We start from the raw sequence: 20,035 nt of genomic DNA on the forward strand, positions 1-20,035 counted from the left end.
GATAAGAGGTTGTTTCTGCGAAGTGCTCCCTTTGTGCACCAAGTGCCTTTTCACCATGGTTCCTATCACCAAGCTCCCCCTTTGAGAGATTGGACAGCTGTAGCCTCATCCTGCACATTTTCTCATCTGAACTGTCATCTACATGGCAGGAGCTTATAGATATGGGTGAAGTCTGTATCCTGTGCGCCATCTTGAAGAGGTGGTGGGGCAGGGGGATATCGGAAATTAGATTTCCTGGTGTTTTTCCTTTCCCCATTGTTCCCCATGGTGTTTCTCCTACCTAGGCCATGTCTGTTGTTTTTACAGAATCAGGGACATTTCTGAAGGGAGTTAGAATATGGCCTGATCCCATCTCGCCATCTCGCCCATGCCCCTCCCACATATCTCCAATGCCCCACCTCAATCTCCTCCCTTTTTTGGCCTTTGCACAGTTGGAGAAGTACCTGAGTCTGAGTGTTGTCCAAGCTATGTTAACACAGCATTTTTGCAGAGTTGCGCCGGTGTCCGTGGTGCATTCATACGTGGAGATACACATGCATATCTCAGGACTAGGAATGGGCTGTTACTTCTATTGCACTCAGATCTTGCCCAGTGCCAAAATATCAGACAGGGTAGCACAGACCAGTGCTTCCCAAACTGGTGGATCACGAAGACCAGAAATCAGCAGCAACATGATTGGGACAATTCTGGCAGCTTCAAAGTCCTGTGAAAAGAAAAGAAACACTTCCTGTTTCCATTGCAAAACTGGAAGTGTTTTCTTTTCTTTTCACAGGACTTTGAAGCTGCTGGGAGGGCTGCAAAGGGGGACACACGCTCCCCAGACTCTCCAGAGAGCCTTAGCAACCCTGAGGTAAGTTAAAAAAACCCTTCCTTCCCTGGCAGCAGCACAATCTTCCTGATTGTGTTGTTGTTCCCTCCCCTTCCTTCCCCTGCCCCCTCTCCTGCAAAAATTTACTTACAGCAGTGGCGTACCTGGTGGTCCCGGCGTCTGGGGCAAACCCCATTTTTCCCACCCCATGCCTTTTCTGCCCCCACACTCCCACACACCCCTTGTACCCCACCCCTTTTCCACCCTCCTGCCCGTGACCTGGAAGTAATTGCGGTGACGTCATCGTCACTGCAATAACTTCCATGCGGCTACCCCCTTTGAAAAAAGGGGGAACGAAGGAAGTAGCCGAGGCCCCAACGGAGCCTTCCACGCTGCTTGTAAGTGGCACGGAGGTCTCCTTTGGAGTGGTTTGGGCTGCTGGAAGTCTCCAGAGGAGGCGAGATGGCAGGGGCTCCTGGGCTAGAGCATCAGTACGACAGGAGTCATGCTGACGCCCATTTCCTCTCCTCCTGGAAGGCAGGGGAGGACAGCCCAGTCCGGCACTGAGTCGCTACCGGAGAGGCAACTTCTTGCTGCCTCTCCAGGAGTGCTTCTAGGCGCCCCTTCTCCGTTGGAAGGAGGCTTTTTCTTAAAGGAAGAGAAACCAGTGAAGCTGCCAGCTTCTCTCCCTTTAAAGAAAAAGGTGGGTGGGCAGGTGGCGGGGGGGCTTGAGGAGTCACCCCTGGAGGGTTGGCGCCTGAGGTATTTGCCCCATTTGCCCCCCTCCAGGTATGCCAGTGACTTACAGGATTCCCAAAGTTTGAGTAGGGAATCACTTTGGGATTCACTGGCATAGATACAACACAAGAACTAAAAATTGCCAGGAAAACAAATCAGTTCATACTTGCACTCTCCCCCCAGTATTTGAGAGTGATGGGTAGCCATACAATCCCAGTGAATCTTTTAAATTGTGGAGACTGTGCATAGATTGTAGTGTGGTTTATACTACTTGCAAGTGGGGAATAGCTGAGGATAGGTATTATCTGTCACTATTATGCATGGGAATAATGCAGTCTCTTTATAATACCAGTATGTTCTTCCTACTCTTAATAAGTAGCTGATCTTCAGGAGGATCATTTATATCTCCTAGAATTTTCATTGCATGTTTTAAATGTAAACTAGCCTTTCTTTTCATTACTTTGTTAGACAGAACGGCCTTTCAGTCAGTGTTCCTTTTTCTGGTTTGAACAGAATGCTGAGTTTCAAAAGTTTTGCGAAAGGGAACCAAAGCTATCACCTTGAAATGCACATAGATTTTAAATACTTCCAGTTTGTTTTATTCTTTTCCCATGATACTTTTTTTGTCAGTAGGGGGTCATAGAACCTAAAGGGGTTCTCTGTTTCAAGAGTGCTGTAGTACACTTCCAATTATTCTCTTCTGTATCCTAATGAGCAAAGACGTTCATTGAAAAGGCATTTTCCCTCTCACCTTTTGCCATGATTTTACTTTTTAGAACTTTAAACTGGTATTTTGAAAGTCACTTTATGAAAGGTGGTGATCCTATTCGTACCATTTTTAAATGGTCAGACAAATTAGAATTTATAAAAGTAATCAGAGAATTGTGTGATACATCTGTTCTCTATCTGTTAAAAGATCCAATGACTAAAGAAATTTCTTTTTTTTTTTTTTGCTGAACAGATTTAAAAGCAGAATATTTTGTTAACATCAGAAATATTTAGCAAAACACATTCTGCTTCCTGATAAGAGAAACAGGTTGCTGTTAGAAAAACCTTCCAAAAAGCAGAAGGTTTAGAAGATGGTATTCTATAATTGTCCAGACATTCTGTGAATTCCTGTGCTATTTTTCCTATCAAATTTCCTGATTAGAATTGTAAATGTGGATAAGAAATAGAAACTCTTTAAAGCTATTCAGATGTTTAAGATATTCTGCTGAGCTGCAGCTACCAAACTCTTTTCAGTTTGTTTCAGTGTTTGTGGCATTTTATATGGTGCTCTGAATACAGGAAGCCTCTTTTAAATGTGTAGCAACCCCACCAGACCCCACTTTATCCCAAGAGGGAAGCTCAACATAATCATCAGGTTCCTATTTCCACCACCCTCAGGGTGGTAGACATTACATTTACCCCAAGATCAATGCAACATCTCATTATTAGGATACATTCACTGCCGTGCAGTTTAGTCATCAGAACAGCAGGAACACCAAATTCAAGGCCTTCAAGTACACATATGGGGTCTGCGGATAAAATATAACTTAAATTCTAAAGACCAAACAGATGTTGGAACTGAGGGCCCAATTCTAACCAACTTTCCAGTGTTGTATGATGTAGCCATGTCAATGCCACATGCACTGCAGCCAGTTTTTTTTTGGGGGGGGGGGGTGGGCGGGCCTCCTCAAGGAAAAGGAATATTTGTTCCCTTACCTAGAGGCTGCATTGCAGCTGCATCAGCACTGAAAAATTTGATAAGATTGGGCCCCCAGTCAGATTAAATACCCCATATATGATGGGGTAGCAGAACTTGCTTAATGTAAGAGCCACATAGGATAAATTTCAGATGTTTGAGAGCCATAAGAGAGACGCTTGAGACCTGCAATATTTAAAAAACATTAAAATTCTTAAATATCTTTACTAACCATGAACCTTAAACTTACATTTTAATCCAGTGGACTCTGAGTTTATAGGTAAATACTCATAAAGCTTGAAAATTTATTTACCATTTATATTAATTGTGATGCAAAAAGGAGCTTAGCCAACATATTTACAAGAGTCACACATTACATGTCAGAGCCTCAAATGGCTTGCAAGCCACGGTTTGGGCACTCTGATATATGATCTTAGAAATAAGGAGTGTGAACATATCTCATATATTGTACAATTTTCACTTGTAAATATGTTTTAAAAATTGAATTGGGAATTATCAACATAGTTTTTACACTAACCAGGGGTTCCCAAACTATAGTGTTACGATGCCTCATCCAGGGAAGCCCTGTTTCTGCCCTCTTAAGGGTTGGGATAGGGGGATGGCAGTGAAGCGATGACCACAAATGTGCCACCACTGGGGACAGAAGGGTTTTTTAAAAAAAATTTAACACAGCCAGCGCTGAGCACTGGAGTTGTGGGAGCTCCGCGGACACCTGTGCAGAGCACCCTGTGCCTCAAAAAGACTAAAAATAGTGTTTAGAAACTACTTCCGGTTTGTGATCGCAAAACCGAGTCATGATAGTTATTTTTAGAAGAGGGGTCTGTGGGGCTCCCCACACCCCCTCTTGGAGACCAGCATTGGTTGTGGTTAGTTAAAAAACAACAAAAACAGAAAAACCTTCTGTCCCTGGCAGCGGTGCAATCATGGTGATTGTGTCGCCACCATCCCCCCACTCCCACAAAGACTTGGAGCTGTTCCCAAACTCCTGGAGAGTTCGGGAACTGCTGCTCTATACTGTATGGCTACATATGAGTTGATCATTCTTGGGTGGGAGGGTAAGCGTTGATGAGCAGGATATGGCCTACAGGCCATGTGCTGCAGATGTTGTGGAGCTGGACTATTAAAACAATAAATTAGGAAGTGAAAAAATTATCATAAGGCAATAAAGAAAATTTATAAAATTGTGAATGCATTAACCCAACTCTCCAAGATCTAAAGAAGAATCCCTGGTTACAAATTAGGCCTAAAACCTAGACAAGCACTCAGGAATTGGAGTTAGCACAGGGTGTAATCAACATCACATTTAAGTCAATGGAAAATTCCCATTGGGCCTAATAGTTTTGAATTGCACTCTTACAGTAATTGGCTAAGGAGCCAGAAAAAAAAGTATTAAATCAGTTACTGAGATTCACTACAATAGGGATATTTCCAAAGGTAGTTAATTTAGTGTGATGTGCAATTTAATAATCGGCTATGAGGACAGCTGCAGCTCTGCAGATTAACAGAAATGCAAAATTGATTTAGCACAGGCTCCATGCCTATTTTCACCAGCTACAGGAACATGAGGGGAGGGAGGACTTTAAGGCTGCAGTAAGACATCATGCTTTGATTTTACATCTGAACCTATGTTTCACACAAACAATGGTTTACAAGCGGCAGCCAAGTAAGAGTATCAAACTATGGTTCAAAGCTGGTTTGCAAACCATTTTCTACTAATTGTGGTTTGCCGTTGCATCCAAAGTCACAAGCCATCATTATGGCTATTGCCTCACCTTTATTGACGTTTGGCATGATGTCTGAACTGATCCTAGTAATTCCAAGAATTGCGGTATCCAACTCAGGATCCCCTCTATAATGATTTACTTCAGTGAATAGGATTGCTGTCCCTATGGGGGACTCTGCTGCTGTCCCTATGGGGGACTCTGGTTCCAGACTGGCTAGTCAGTTGCAGCCTCCCAGCTAGATCCACTGGCTTCTGTTTTTTGACTTGGAAGTTAAAGGACAAAAAAGAGACCTTTTACTTTAAATACCTGTAGCCTTTAACATTTTTTACTTTATCATTGTTTGGGATACTTACAAGTGCACATGGAAAAAAACACCAATGGTGCTCAGATTCTACTGGCAAGCACATGGAGAACTGGCCAACTGACCAGTTCTCATGCCAGCTGAAAACTGCTTTGTTGGCTGGTCTGTGTCAGTCCAGTTGGGGTCTGGTGGGGTGGGGTCTCCAGACATTTGATAATGATGTTGAACATCATTGCTGAACTTCCAAATAGCTGATCTCTGAGCTGCATGGAACCTGGCTGCAAGGTGCGTGGCCATACACCTTTGGTGGATCAGTTGTCGGCTTTTAACTCTTTAAAAAAAAATTTAAACTCTGTTTTAACTTTTTATTGCTTTTAACTCTGTTTTTAAACTTTGTTTTTCATAGTGATCATTTTAAATTTTTGTCAGCTGCCTTGGGTACCTCCCCCTCCCCCCAAAAATGTTAAGGCAGGATATACATCAATAAAATAGAACAGGGTTTCCCACTATTACCCAGTTTATCACAATTGAACACCATATTATGCTAGAATAGGCTGTTACCCATGCAGCAAATCCCCCCTCTCCACATCGCTGGAATGATCCAATGGAAAGGCAAAACCAATACGGTTGGTTCCAGCGGCGTCGCAGGAGTTGCCAGAACATGACTGTGTGCAGCCACGAACTGCCTGAGGGACTCCAGCTCCTGATTTTGCCTCGAGGTTGACTCCTGAAGCCTTTTCCACAACTGGATGTAGCCACAAGGCAGTGGAGGTTTGGAATCAGAGTTTTCCTTCTCTTAGATGTCTCCCTATTCAACTTCCTGATAGCCACAAACCCCTCTCGTGCCCCTCCCCCTGCATCCCGTCTGCCTCATCACTGCTCCCTATTCAACTTCCTGATACACACAAACCCCTCTCGTGCCCCTCCCCCTGCATCCCGTCTGCCTCACCACTGCTCCCTATTCAACTTCCTGATACACACAAACCCCTCTCCTGCCCCTCCCCCTGCATCCCGTCTGCCTCACCACTGCTCCCTGTTCAACTTCCTGATACACACAAACCCCTCTCCTGCCCCTCCCCCTGCATCCCGTCTGCCTCACCACTGCTCCCTGTTCAACTTCCTGATACACACTCTTCAAGATTCTTCAAGATTCTCCCCAAGATTAGATGTCCACCCAGGCTCCTCAGCATCATCAGATCCTTCCACAAGGACATGAAGGGCACTGTTGTCTTCGATGGCTCCACATCAGACCCCTTTGACATCTGAAGTGGCATGAAGCAGGGCTGTGTTCTTGCACCAACCTTGTTTGGGATCTTCTTCGCTGTCCTGCTGAAGCAGGCCTTTGGAACTACAACAGAAGGCATCTATCTCCGGACCAGATCAGATGGAAAGCTCTTCAACCTCTCCAGACTGAGAGCAAAGTCCAAAGTCCAGCTGAAATGTCTGCGTGACTTCCTCTTTGCCGACGATGCAGCTATCACTACCCACTCTGCCAAAGATCTCCAGCAGCTCATGGATCGTTTTAGCAAGGCCTGCCAAGATTTTGGACTGACAATCAGCCTGAAGAAAACACAGGTCATGGTTCAGGATGTGGACTCACCTCCCTGCATTACAATCTCTGCACATGAACTGGAGGTTGTCCATGACTTTGTGTACCTTGGCTCAACGATCTCCGACACTCTTTCTCTCGATACCGAGCTAAACAAACGCATCGGTAAAGCAGCTACCACGTTTTCCAGACTCACAAAGAGAGTCTGGTCCAACAAGAAGCTGACGGAACATACCAAGATCCAGGTCTACAGAGCTTGCATCCTGAGTACACTTCTGTACTGCAGCGAGTCATGGACTCTTCACTCACAACAGGAGAGGAAACTGAATGCTTTCCACATGCGCTGCCTCCGACGTATTCTCGGCATCACCTGGCAGGACAAAGTTCCAAACAACACAGTCCTGGAACGTGCTGGAATCCCTAGCATGTATGCACTGCTGAAACAGAGACGCCTGCGTTGGCTCGGTCATGTTGTGAGAATGGATGATGGCCGGATCCCAAAGGATCTCCTCTATGGAGAACTCGTGCAAGGAAAGCGCCCTACAGGTAGACCACAGCTGCGATACAAGGACATCTGCAAGAGGGATCTGAAGGCCTTAGAAGTGGACCTCAACAAGTGGGAAACCCTGGCCTCTGAGCGGCCCGCTTGGAGACAGGCTGTGCAACATGGCCTTTCCCAGTTTGAAGAGACACTTGGCCAACAGTCTGAGGCTAAGAGGCAAAGAAGGAAGGCTCATAGCCAGGGAGACAGGCCAGGGACAGACTGCACTTGCTCCCAGTGTAGAAGGGATTGTCACTCCCGAATCGGCCTTTTCAGCCACACTAGACGCTGTTCCAGAACCACCTTTCAGAGCGTGATACCATAGTCTTTCGAAACTGAAGGTTGCCAACTATTATGCTAGAAACATAACACCTCCTAAGCATTTCAAGTTAAGCACAACTCCACAATGCTTTACCTTAAATATCTTTTAACACACTGTGTATTAGTTCTTTCAGTTAGAAGGACACCGATGACACAGTTTCTGTGTAAGGAAGGTCTGTGGTACATGCTCTTTGAAACAGCTTTTCCAAGCTTCTTTCCAATCTTACATTCCTTTGAATACTACAACAGCCTTAAGAATGGTTCCTGGCAAAGTGAGAAATGAATTACTGTTCTTTTCTGAGCATTTCTGCTTCAATTTTATATATATTTTTTATTCTTTGAAATATGCACTGTACTGAGTGTCCAGACTGAGCTATAGAAATGTTTTTTTTAAAAAACATATTCTAGACTTAGAAATAGTATTGCACCACTTACAAAAATGAATGAAAACTTGTTTTCACATAGAGTTTGGTGAAGAATAGCTGAATTCATTCCAAAATGGTAGAGACCTGGAATGGACTGACACACCATTGTCCAGTCAGGTCCAGTTGTTGGACCTGATCAGTGATCAGTTGACCTCCTACTACTACTTAGAATGTATATTATATAATGTGTGTATGCAACTAAGAAAAGTAATTAGGAGGGAAACATGAGTGAGTTTACTTTTCATTCGATGCCCCAGAGTCAAGATTTCTAAAATGAATAGTTTGAAAAAAATGCATGTAGTTAAGGCCTTCTTGTCCATGAAGCAATGTGAAGCTGCTACATCAAACTGAATTTGAAGGGGCAGTGAACTGATGAATCCCCAGCCCATCTGTCTACTGTCCTCTCCAGACTTCCACTCCAGTTGGCATCAGTGTTCCCTGTAAGAATCCCCACTGTTGTGTGGAACCCTTCTGTCACTGTGGTGGTGAGGTGGGGTCTCCAGACATTTGATGATGATACTACACATCATTGCTGAACTTCCAGGTAGCCGATTTCTGAACTGCACGGAACCTGGCTGCAAGGTGTGTGGCCACACACCTTAGGTGGATCAGTGGTCGGCACACAGATCTTCTTTCAGCTCGCTGAGGGTGCGTTGGAAGAGGATTGCGGCAGTTGCTGCCCTCTTCCCCCTCCAGTGCTGCTAGAAGAAGAATTGATGGAAGCTGCCACAGCTCCATATCACCTTTACCTGCCAACTCAGGGCCCAATCCTATCCAACTTTTCAGCAGCGGTGCAGCCGCAATGCAGCCCCAAGGTAAGGGAACAAATGTTCCCATACCTTGAGGAGGCCTCTGTGACTGCCTCCCGACCACAGAATGCAATGCACACCCCACTGGTACGGCTACATTGGCACTGAAAAATTGGATAGGATTGGGCTGTCAGTTGCTTACAAAAACACCAAGCAGGCATGGAGAGATTATCTGAAATTCACTCCCATTCACTTACCTGGAACGACTGTCAGCATGCAACCTCCCTCCTCCATGCCACTTTTGTTTTGAATGGACAGGAATGAAGCATATTGGGAGCAGAGCATACTGGGTTTCCAGCATGCTTCACAGGAATGGTGCAGAGGAGAGAGGCTGAATGGCTAGCACAACTCCAGATACGCAAAGGGAAGGAGATGGGAGTCTTTCCCTCCCCCTCTCCTTATACATTGGATAAGGGGTGCAAACTCCAGGGGATAGCTCACAGGGGCACAAAATTGGGAGTACTCAGGTGAGAGGGAGACACAGTTCAGTCCATCAGTTGTGGTTCAGTTCTGAACTACAGGTCCAGTTCAGGCTATCAGTTGTAACCTTTTAAAGCCCTATATGCTTTGGACCCTTAATATTTTAAGGGCTGCTTTCTGCCATATGAATCTGCCCATCCATTAAAAACCTCAGGGGAGACTCTATTTCACAAGTGAGCACTGAGAAAAGCGCAGTTGGTGTGCATCTAAAACAGAGACATCTCTGGGGTAGCACCTGCCTCAAACACAGATCAGGTAATCCAGGAGGCCCCCTCTTCCTTTGTTTTTAATAAGGTGTTCAAGGCACACCTATTCCACCAAGCATTTGATTTGTGAAGCTGAGTTGCTCTTTCGTTGCTGCTACAGCATTTTGGTCAGTCTTTGGTTACTTGTTTAAATTGTTGAATTTGTTTTCACTGTAAATAGTGTTTAGGCTGTTGTATTCTTGTTAACTGTCTTGGGATTCTTCATTGAAAGATTTGATAAAAATGAATGAATGAATTAAAAAAAAAAAAACACTTTCAGCCAGATTGCTGGAGGCCCTTAGCAAAGCCCTTCACCGCCTCCTCCAAGCTTACTGGCAGGAGGGTAGTGGTTCCTCCCACTCCTCCCTTTGAAAATTTGGGAGAGGATTCCACAGTGGTTACTTGCACTAAACGTTCAGGATGTTGGTCCTAGTGGGTGGATCTTCTGATGAGTATAAGATATCAGCCAGTGCCTAATTTGACTGACTTCCCACCTAGTTAAGCAGAATCCTACAGAAAGTTTACAGCAAGCTTTACAGTAACCTTTACAGATACCTGATAAAAGTCACCAGGAAGTCGTCATGGATAAAGAAGTACTGAACAGGATGTAAACATTCAAGCAGTAGTAGTAGTAGTAGTACTGTAGGTAAGGCAGATGAGTTGGAAGGTAAGGCCATCTCCATAAGATACTGCCTCCTTGAGAAATACTCAAAAATTATTGGAATAGCATTCAGTCTCTGAGCTTTGTAGTCTTTTCATTTTTCAGTTTCATTAACTATGCTTCTTTCGCAAGTAGAGTTCTCATTTTATCCCACAGTGAGTGAGAGGAAAGTGTGAGCAAAGAAGGAGATGGAAGGAGCAATGTGGGAGGTACAGTGTGAATGAGCATGTGAACTTCTTGCTTTCTGAGCTTTTCAAACACAGCGTGAAGGGCTCAAAAGTTTAAATGTGTGTGTCCCCCCCATCGACCCAGCTACTTTTATGTCAAAGCACCGCAGAAAGGCAACTCAAACTGGGCACACAATGCAATGCAATGTACTGTGAGTTGGGTTAGATTTTCAGGCTGTCTGACAGAGTGGCCCAGTTCAGACATGTGGTGAGAATGGGCTGCAATTATAAAATTCTGCTTTGATATGCTGGTTTCTTAACTGGCTGTTAAGACCACTTATTTACAGACCACAGTGTCATGTCTTTGTAAAAAAAAACACACAGAAAATTATAGTTTGTTACAAAGCATGAATGATATGTTTTGTATTCTTTTCCTTGCATGTGAAGTAGGAAGAAAAGAGGGCTGCATAAGGCTGGATCTCGTGCCCACTTATGTATGTAACAGCAAACTGTATTTGGTCATATTGCATGAATCAGGCCAGACTCCAGTGACTAGAACACTGTTCTTCACATACTTCAGAGCAGGCCCCAGTCATAAAGGAGCATCATTTCTATATTGCATATTAGATTGTATTTATTCCTGTTGGGACAATACTATTTTAGATAACCACAAAGATAGCCCTGTTGGTTAGTGAAATTTCTAATACATGCATATGTAATAAGAATAGCATAATTGCTATATATTTAGATGTTCTTTCATTTCAAAGGAAGAGGTTATAAACCAAGAGGTCTTGATTATAAAAAGGAGTGCTGGGAAGTCATTATCAAAATGGAATCATGCATTTGGTGAAGCAATTTGGTTGAGGGTATTATACTATTGTGTGATTTAGATTGCATGTATGTTTCAAACAAAATTACTTCCTGCAGTTCTTAAATAATTACTGATTCCCTTGGTATGGCTATAGTATTCTTATTAAAACATACATATTGGAAAGTGGGACAGTGGGTACTCCAGTTTCTCAATTAAATTAATGAGGAAGGTTTTTTAAAATCCATTTTGTATGATCAGGAAGGATAGGTTGCTTTTTAATCTTGTAAGGGTAAGATAGTTCAAAATGCTCAGAGAAAAAAATAACTTTCCTAAATTGATAGTGTATCTGTAGTTCAAAAGTGGGGACTTGAATGACAATAAGAACCATTTCCCCTGCTCCCTAACCCTTTACAAACCAAGGCACAATTCCACAGTTTGAGTGCAGCTCATACTGGGCTCACCACCAATCATTCCTCTCACTCACGTCAGGCTTTTCGAATCTACGCCAGCAAACATTCTGGCATGGATTACAGCCATCCCATGGAGGACCAGGGAGGTAACTACAGTTTTTCTTTACTTGTCTCCCCCAGCCAGCATGGTCCCCTGCCAGTGCTCAGGGTACAGCAGCCCTGCACCAATAGCCTGCATCCTGCACACTAATGTGGAAGAGGATTGAGCTGTAAGTTTTTGAAATAAGGGAGGACTGACTGGCAATGCTTTATCCATAAAGCGTGGATTATTGCGGCCATGTTCAGGAGTATCCTGAGCTGCTCAGACATATGAAAACCAATTCATTGGAACCTGAGACAATTGTTGGCAACCTTCAGTCTCAAGAGACTATGGTATCGCGCTCTGAAAGGTGGTTTTGGAACATCATCTAGTGTGGCTGAAAAGGCCAATTCTGGATTGACAATCCCGTCCACAACGGGAGCAAGTGCAGTCTGTCCCTGGTCTGTCTCCCTGGCTATGGGCCTTCCTTCTTTGCCTCTTAGCCTCAGACTGTTGGCCAAATGTCTCTTCAAACTGGGAAAGGCCATGTTGCACAGCCTGCCTCCAAGCGGGCCGCTCAGAGGCCAGGGTTTCCCACTTGTTGAGGTCCACTCCTAAGGCCTTCAGATCCCTCTTGCAGATGTCCTTGTATCGCAGCTGTGGTCTACCTGTAGGGCGCTTTCCTTGCACGAGTTCTCCATAGAGGAGATCCTTTGGGATCCGGCCATCATCCATTCTCATGACATGACCAAGCCAACGCAGGCATCTCTGTTTCAGCAGTGCATACATGCTAGGGATTCCAGCACGTTCCAGGACTGTGTTGTTTGGAACTTTGTCCTGCCAGGTGATGCCGAGAATACGTCGGAGGCAGCGCATGTGGAAAGCGTTCAGTTTCCTCTCCTGTTGTGAGCGAAGAGTCCATGACTCGCTGCAGTACAGAAGTGTACTCAGGACGCAAGCTCTGTAGACCTGGATCTTGGTATGTTCCGTCAGCTTCTTGTTGGACCAGACTCTCTTTGTGAGTCTGGAAAACGTGGTAGCTGCTTTACTGATGCGTTTGTTTAGTTCGGTATCGAGAGAAAGAGTGTCAGAGATCGTTGAGCCAAGGTACACAAAGTCATGGACAACCTCCAGTTCATGCGCAGAGATTGTAATGCAGGGAGGTGAGTCCACATCCTGAACCATGACCTGTATTTTCTTCAGGCTGATTATCAGTTCAAAATCTTGGCAGGCCTTGCTAAAACAATCCATGAGCTGCTGGAGATCTTTGGCAGAGTAGGTAGTGACAGCTGCATCGTCGGCAAAGAGGAAGTCACGCAGACATTTCAGCTGGACTTTGCTCTCAGTCTGGAGAGGTTGAAGAGCTTTCCGTCTGATCTGATCCGGAGATAGATGCCTTCTGTTGCGGTTCCAAAGGCATGCTTCAGCAGGACAGCGAAGAAAATCCCAAACAAGGTTGGTGCAAGAACACAGCCCTGCTTCACTCCGCTTCGGATGTCAAAGGGGTCTGATGTGGAGCCATCGAAGACAACAGTGCCCTTCATGTCCTTGTGGAAGGATCTGATGATGCTGAGGAGCCTGGGTGGACATCCAATCTTGGGGAGAATCTTGAAGAGGCCATCCCTGCTGACCAGGTCGAAGGCCTTCGTGAGATCTATGAAGGCTATAAAGAGTGGCTGTCGCTGTTCCCTGCATTTCTCCTGCAGTTGTCTAAGGGAGAATACCATATCAGTGGTGGACCTGTTGGCTCGGAATCCACACTGTGATTCTGGATAAACGCTCTCTGCAAGTACCTGGAGCCTCTTTAGTGCAACTCGGGCAAACAACTTTCCTACAACGCTAAGGAGAGAGATGGCACGGTAGTTATTGCAGTCACCCCTGTCGCCTTTGTTCTTGTACAGCGTGATGATGTTTGCATCCCTCATGTCTAATGAAAACTACAATTTCCATGCAGCCCAGGGGGAATGGACATTCCTGATCAAGCTCAGTAGAATGCATGACTAAGAGATAGGTCTTTCAGGGATTATACTGTTTCCAATCCTCTGATCCATTGATTCTGTACTTTGCTTGAGAAGTTTACCTGGTAAACAGGAGTCTAGGAGGTCTGCCATGGAGCTTCTCTATGAGTGCCAGCATTTCAACGTTTCTCAGAGACAACTCAGAAAAACCTAGCTAATTATGAGATGAACTGAAAGGAGCTTGCCCTTCACTAACTTAACTGTAGAGCTATTTAAATTACTCTAAGCTAAAGAATAGAATGAATACTCTGTGGTTCATAATATATGCAGATAACAGGAATACAAGCCTAGATTTGTTTCCTCTTGGTGAGTCAGTGCTTTTTGTTTTGTCTTTTGGGTGGCCATCTTTTCCCAAATGTTTTCTGTTCATGGTACCAAATGTGGTTTCAATTACCATAAATCATGAACACTTGTGTTTCCTTTGTGCATTCTTCCATGAACAGTAAAATTATTACTACTGAGTTTTGTTTTTTTCTTATTTAAACTATCATTTTGCAGGAACACTGCAGGGAAGATGATGGTGTTTACAATAGATTCTTCCTGTTGTTACATACAGCAACTTCCCCAGTTACGTTCAGGCCAGTGTATGCATCTTGAAATGGGAAATCAAATTATTGGCTCACAAACTGCAAATTGTGGGATAACGTTTCCTTTTTTTCAAGATGGTACATATCTGTTATACATTTTATGTCTGATTTGAATAAGAATATAACAAGAATCCTACCAATGGAAAGGATGTTTCAGTCCATTAACTTGTTTTCCACAATGGCCATTCAGCTGCTTCAGGAAGCACACCAGCAGGAGGTAAGGACATGGTACTCTCCCACCATGGGTTCCTTAGCTGCTATTCAAAGGCATGCTGCTTCTGACGTAGCATATAGCCATCATTAAATTGAAAGCCAGAGTGGTGTAGTGGTTTGGGAAGTGGACTCAGACCTGGAAGATCCAGGTTCAAATCCCCCTTCAGCCACGAAGCTTCCTGGGTGACCTTGGGCCAGCCACTTTCTCTCAGCCTCACCTACCTCACAGGTTGTGAGGAAAAAAGGAGGGGAGCAGCCATGTACACCGCCCTGAGCTCTTTGGAGGAAGGGTGGTATAAAAATGTAATAAATAAATAAATAAATAATAAATTCCATAGATGAATCAGGTCCCGTGTGAAGAAGTACAGGGAAGTGTGGGCCCTGGTAACTGCAAGGGATCCATTTGCAGACCCCCTGCAGATACTGAAAACTGCAGTTAACAAAATCTGTGTTTCTGGCACCTTTAAACCCTCCAAAGGCAACCGGAAAGCTTCCCTGGGCCTCTGAATGCCTTATAGGGCATAAAAACGTTCCCTCTTGAAATGGGAAGTGGTGTTTTTCTGCTCTAACTGCCATTCCGAAGCCTGCAGAGGCCGCGGGCAGACACATGCTGCCTCTGCAGGCTACAGAAAGCCTTTTGAAGCCTTCTTTCAGGAAGATCGGAGCCTTCAGAAAGCCACTCCTGTCACCTTTGGAGGGTACAGGTTGATATAAAATCCAAGGATAAACAGGCTCCACCTGAACTTGCTTTTGTTCCAGTTTCTGGAAGTATAAACTGAGTTTGAAACTCCTGCCTTACTGGATAGTTGCTCTCCACCTTAGTTGGAGAAAATAAAAAAGACAACATTTCCCTAAGGCCAGTGGTCTTTTTTTTTTTTGGTGCTTATACTCGGTGTGCTGAAAAGGAAGGCAAAAGAAGAAGTCAGAGTGATTAGCTCTGCCTCTTTCTCCATCTGGAATGCCTCCTGCTGCTACTGTTCTGGATGAGTAATTTGTGTTGGAAGGGAAAAAGGATAGGAACTGTTGAGAGGTTGGGTGAATGGGTCTTATGGGTGACTTATGAATTTTGGACTAGTTTGGAAAATAAGTCAAGCTGTTTCTGATGTTTTTTAATTTTTGGAGCAATCTGACATATTCTGGCAGGACTTCATGCATTTTCTAGCTGCTTTTCCATGTGAAGAAGGCGTCAAAGGCATTCGATCAATATTAGATATATAAAATGGGTGGGATGAGGGAACAGAGCAGAGAGTAGCAATAATTGGGTTATGGTATGAGAAAAACATGGTAGTAGAGAAGTGGGCAGCTTACAGTACAATTCTAAGCATGCTTACTCGGAAGTAAATTTTACTATGTTCAATAAGGCTTATACCCAAGAAAGTTAGCATAAGATTACAGTTTTAAACTATGCTATTTAAATCAATTTACAGTATCACTTCCCAAGGATGGATTTCTTTTGTAATGTTCCGGTGTGATAACATAGAGAACTGATAATTTTTAAGGATTTGAAGGTGAAAAATTTCAGGTTTTGTAAGATATAAGCAAATTCTGCAGTTTAGTGCGGGGGAGTAAAACTTGTTTCATACAGCAGGCCGAATAGCATTCATGGTACCTTCTGAGGGCCAGAAGTGATGTTATTGAGCAGGAAGTGATATCACTGAGCAGGTGATGACCAGATATAAGTAACTTTTTCTCACTTAGGTACTCAGCTGCAAATGACAGAAAAGAAAACACATAAATCTTGATCATATTTTCAAGATATGGGAGAGTCCAGTTATCACATGGCTGCCCTTTCAGCAGCACTGCTTCTGCCAAGACATTACAGTAATTTGCAGTAATTTGCAAAAAAAGCTGAGAGGTGCTCTGTAAAGTGAAGCCTCTGCAGAAGTGATGCTGGCTGAAAGCGTGACACACATGATAATTGGACTCTCCCAGTGTCTTGGCAGCTTCTCCCTTCCTCACCCCTCTTGGTCTGTCTCTTATCCTGTAGCTGCCTTCTGAGGCCTCCTGCTGTGTCTTTCTCCCAGCGCCTTGGCAGTAGCAGCACTGCTGAAAGGACTTAGAGGGTGCAATTATCATGCAGGTTGCCCTTTCAGAAGTGACACCACAGCAGAAGTGGTGCTGCTGAAAGGGTGGCCTACATGATAACAGGGCTCTCCCAGTGCTGCCTTTTCAGCAGTGCTGTTTTGCAGTGTGTCACTTCACAGGTGAGCTTAGCAGCTGAAAGCAGCTGGTAGTGGTGCTGGGAATGCTCAATTATCATGTGGGCCAAATAAAGAGCGTCAGCAGGCTGTATTCAGCCCACAGGCCTTAGGTATAACAATCCTGGTTTACTGTAGGGCTATTGACACTTCACATAATAAGTGAACTTGCTGGTACAACATTCCTAGTATCTATGAACTGTGATTTTTGTGCGCATGCGCACAAAGAAACCATAATAACTACAGAAAGTAGAATGTTCAGGTGTGTGTGGGTGTATAAATTTTGGTAGCTCCCTGGTAGTCATTACTTTAAAAAATAAGTTTCCAGTATTATAGCCTGTAGTTGTTAATTTTTGCAAATTATGTCTTTGAAAGTTACTTTACTACAGTTTATTCCAATACTTCGTTAAATAAGGCCATACCATAAAATTACTTGTAAAAGTTAAATGACTTCATTATTGTTGTAGTTATTAAAGAAATTAAAATTTGTTATTTACCCTTTAATATTCAGCTAACTTTGGCATAATATTCTGTTTAACCTTGACTTTTGCCTCATGAATTATGTACCAGAGCCAGTTTAATGTTGACATTATTTGGAGCTTTCCAAAAGCTATAAATAGCATCTTAAGGTTACTTTCAATATCTTGACATCTGAGTACCATAATTAACAAACAGAGAGTTCAGCATTTCCTTAATAGGTTCTGTGTTTTGCTTTCTGGAGCAAAAAGCAGGGCTTGCTCTTTCTACTTCATACAGGCAAGCAGGTTAGACTTCAAACATAATTTTTGTAGTTTGTGTTCTATGTTGCAGGCAGATTTATTTTAAAAATCTATATTATTCCAGACACATTACTCTCCTGAGTATGCTTTTGCCATAGGAAGGATTTATGCACATTGATCTATAATTGGGGTATAAATCCCAGGCCACTCCCAGATTTTCAAGATCTCCATGAGTGTATGTACATTTCTAAATCTTTCCCACATTATGTCACTCATGGGATTGACTTGTGGATTGGAAACCTTTAGGCATGATCCAGAGAATGCATACATAGTTAAGCACTTAAATCCTACTGATTCCAGTCAGGCTTGCTCAAGCCTTGTTTCCTCTGCTTTGTTCCTCAAATGTAAGAGTTAACCATCAGAATTTTCTATGAACTGTTTCTAGGGTAGTTCACTGATGGGCAGCCTAGTCTTATCCCTGGTGGCTCAATGGGGTGCAGCAGTGCCAAAATGGCTATTGCTGCATCCAGCGGCTCCAAGGGGCTGCTGGACATCTCCTTGGGGGAAGGGGACTTTGAAGTCTCCCCGCCCTGCCCTCCCTGCCCTGGAACACCTCCCCCTGCCTCCAAGGCTCTCACCACTGCCCAGAGCTCTTACTGTGCTTCAGGTGGCATCTGTCTGGCACTAGCCCAGCATTGGTGATCCCTACATGGAGAGTGCCATAAATGTGCTTTTCAGCACATATATGAAACCCAGAGCTGGTGCTGGCTCATGTTAGGATTGGGCCCTAAATCAACAAGTATTTCCAGAAATGGTTGGATGAGTACAAGGAGCCTCCAATACATGTCCTTTTTCCTCCAAATCAGATCCTGAATTGGTACCTCCTCAAGTCCTAGAATTAACTTTTGGAAAGGGAGGGTGGAAATCATTGGGTTGCCTTTCAAATTGCAAGTCTTGTACAGGAGAATATGGATGTCAGATTTTAAATAATTCCAGTTTTAAAGTACTGTATTAGTCAAATAAAGTGTATCTCAAACCATTTATAATTTTCATTTTGCATTTCTTTGTTTTTCTCTAGGGATTGCTTGTACAGGATGCACCTCTGAAGGACATAAAAATTTTTAATGATCGGCGATTTGTGGCTTCTTTTAGTGTGGTGAATGCTACCAAACGTGATGCTGGCAGTTATCGCTGCATGATTCGCACAGAAGGAGGAGTTGGAGTATCAAATTATGCAGAACTGATAGTTAAAGGTATTTCAGAATTATACATAGATCTTAAAAGGGTAAAGGTCAATCTCTTGAAAATATTTACGTTGGACAAGGTTCCAGAGTTTTAACTGGTGATCTGATAAAGTAAATTCATTGTGATTCAAGAGCTCTGCAGCTTTGATTCACCTATGGAGCTTTGCATATGTAGAGGCAATTTTTTTCTCTCCTTTGATTAAAACAGCTCTTTGTGCCTGACATGCCATAAGGAGAACTCTATGACCCCTATGTATGGTATATATCTATATTGCTGACACATTAATAACCCAATCTTATGTGACATTGGCTGCAATCCTAACCTCACTTTCCTGGGAGTAAGTCCCTTTGAACACAGTACTTACTTCTGAGTAGACCTAGTTAGGATTGTGCCCATTGTGGTCCCAATCCACCCTTTTCCCTGCCTGTTGCCACCATCCCCTGCCTGCTGCCTCCCTCCCTCCCCCAAGATTCACTTTCCAGGACCAGCAGGCATCTGAAGACCATTACATGCAGAGCCAGCTACTCATCTCTTGCAGTAGCAACCAGCCCATGCATTTCAGTGTATCGAATTTTGCGGCTGCTGGAAAGTGCTGTACACCACTGCAACACTTGCTCCAACAGCGTACTACTCCAGAAGGACTGGGCTATAAAACTGAACATTATGCAGAACACTACTCTCAGAAGCAGCTATATATAATACCCAGAAGAAAAAGAAAAATAAGGATATAATATAATGATTGGGATGATGATGAGGACAAAGAAAATGTCCACAGACTCAGATTGTTGTTTTTAGACTTATAACAATTTATTACTATTGATCTTCACCCTTCCATGTATAAATTTACGAGTATTTATCATATCCTTATAATATTTGCTGTTATCTACCATTCTAAGCACTTCTGTACTGTGTGCAGTGAATAATTGCTTACCCTTAGGGTGTAATCCCATTAGCTGCTTGTAGTGCGGTGAAGTAATTATGGTAATCCCGGATGTTTGTAGCTTTTACTAGACCACATGCAGGTCAGTCCTTGTGACCTAGAAAGCCCATTTTAAACAGTGTACTGACCTTGGAACAGCTTATATTTAAATAACAACTTTGTGGGATATTTAAGCTCATTTACATGTTACTGATAGCAATTACACAGTACTAACATTTAACCCAGAATTTTTTTTTAAAAATTGCGTTTCACAGGAAATTGCATATTTTGCCAAAAGCTTTTGTATTTTTATTATGTGATTACCAGTGAACTAATAATCCATGCATTTTTACTGATTTTCT

General features: G+C 43.5%; 1 protein-coding gene across 1 annotated transcript in view; it reads left to right on the forward strand.

The window, feature by feature from the left end:
- PTPRM (protein tyrosine phosphatase receptor type M) overlaps nt 1-20,035 on the forward strand; it is a 544,564-nt gene that overhangs the window by 199,024 nt on the left and 325,505 nt on the right. The window contains exon 6 of the mRNA XM_066626178.1: nt 18,588-18,762. Coding sequence (XP_066482275.1) covers nt 18,588-18,762 — 175 coding nt within the window. The remainder of the gene's footprint in view (nt 1-18,587; nt 18,763-20,035) is intronic.

This window comes from Tiliqua scincoides, chromosome 4 (assembly GCF_035046505.1).
Source record: "Tiliqua scincoides isolate rTilSci1 chromosome 4, rTilSci1.hap2, whole genome shotgun sequence".
In the NCBI taxonomy this organism is placed as follows: domain Eukaryota; kingdom Metazoa; phylum Chordata; class Lepidosauria; order Squamata; family Scincidae; genus Tiliqua; species Tiliqua scincoides.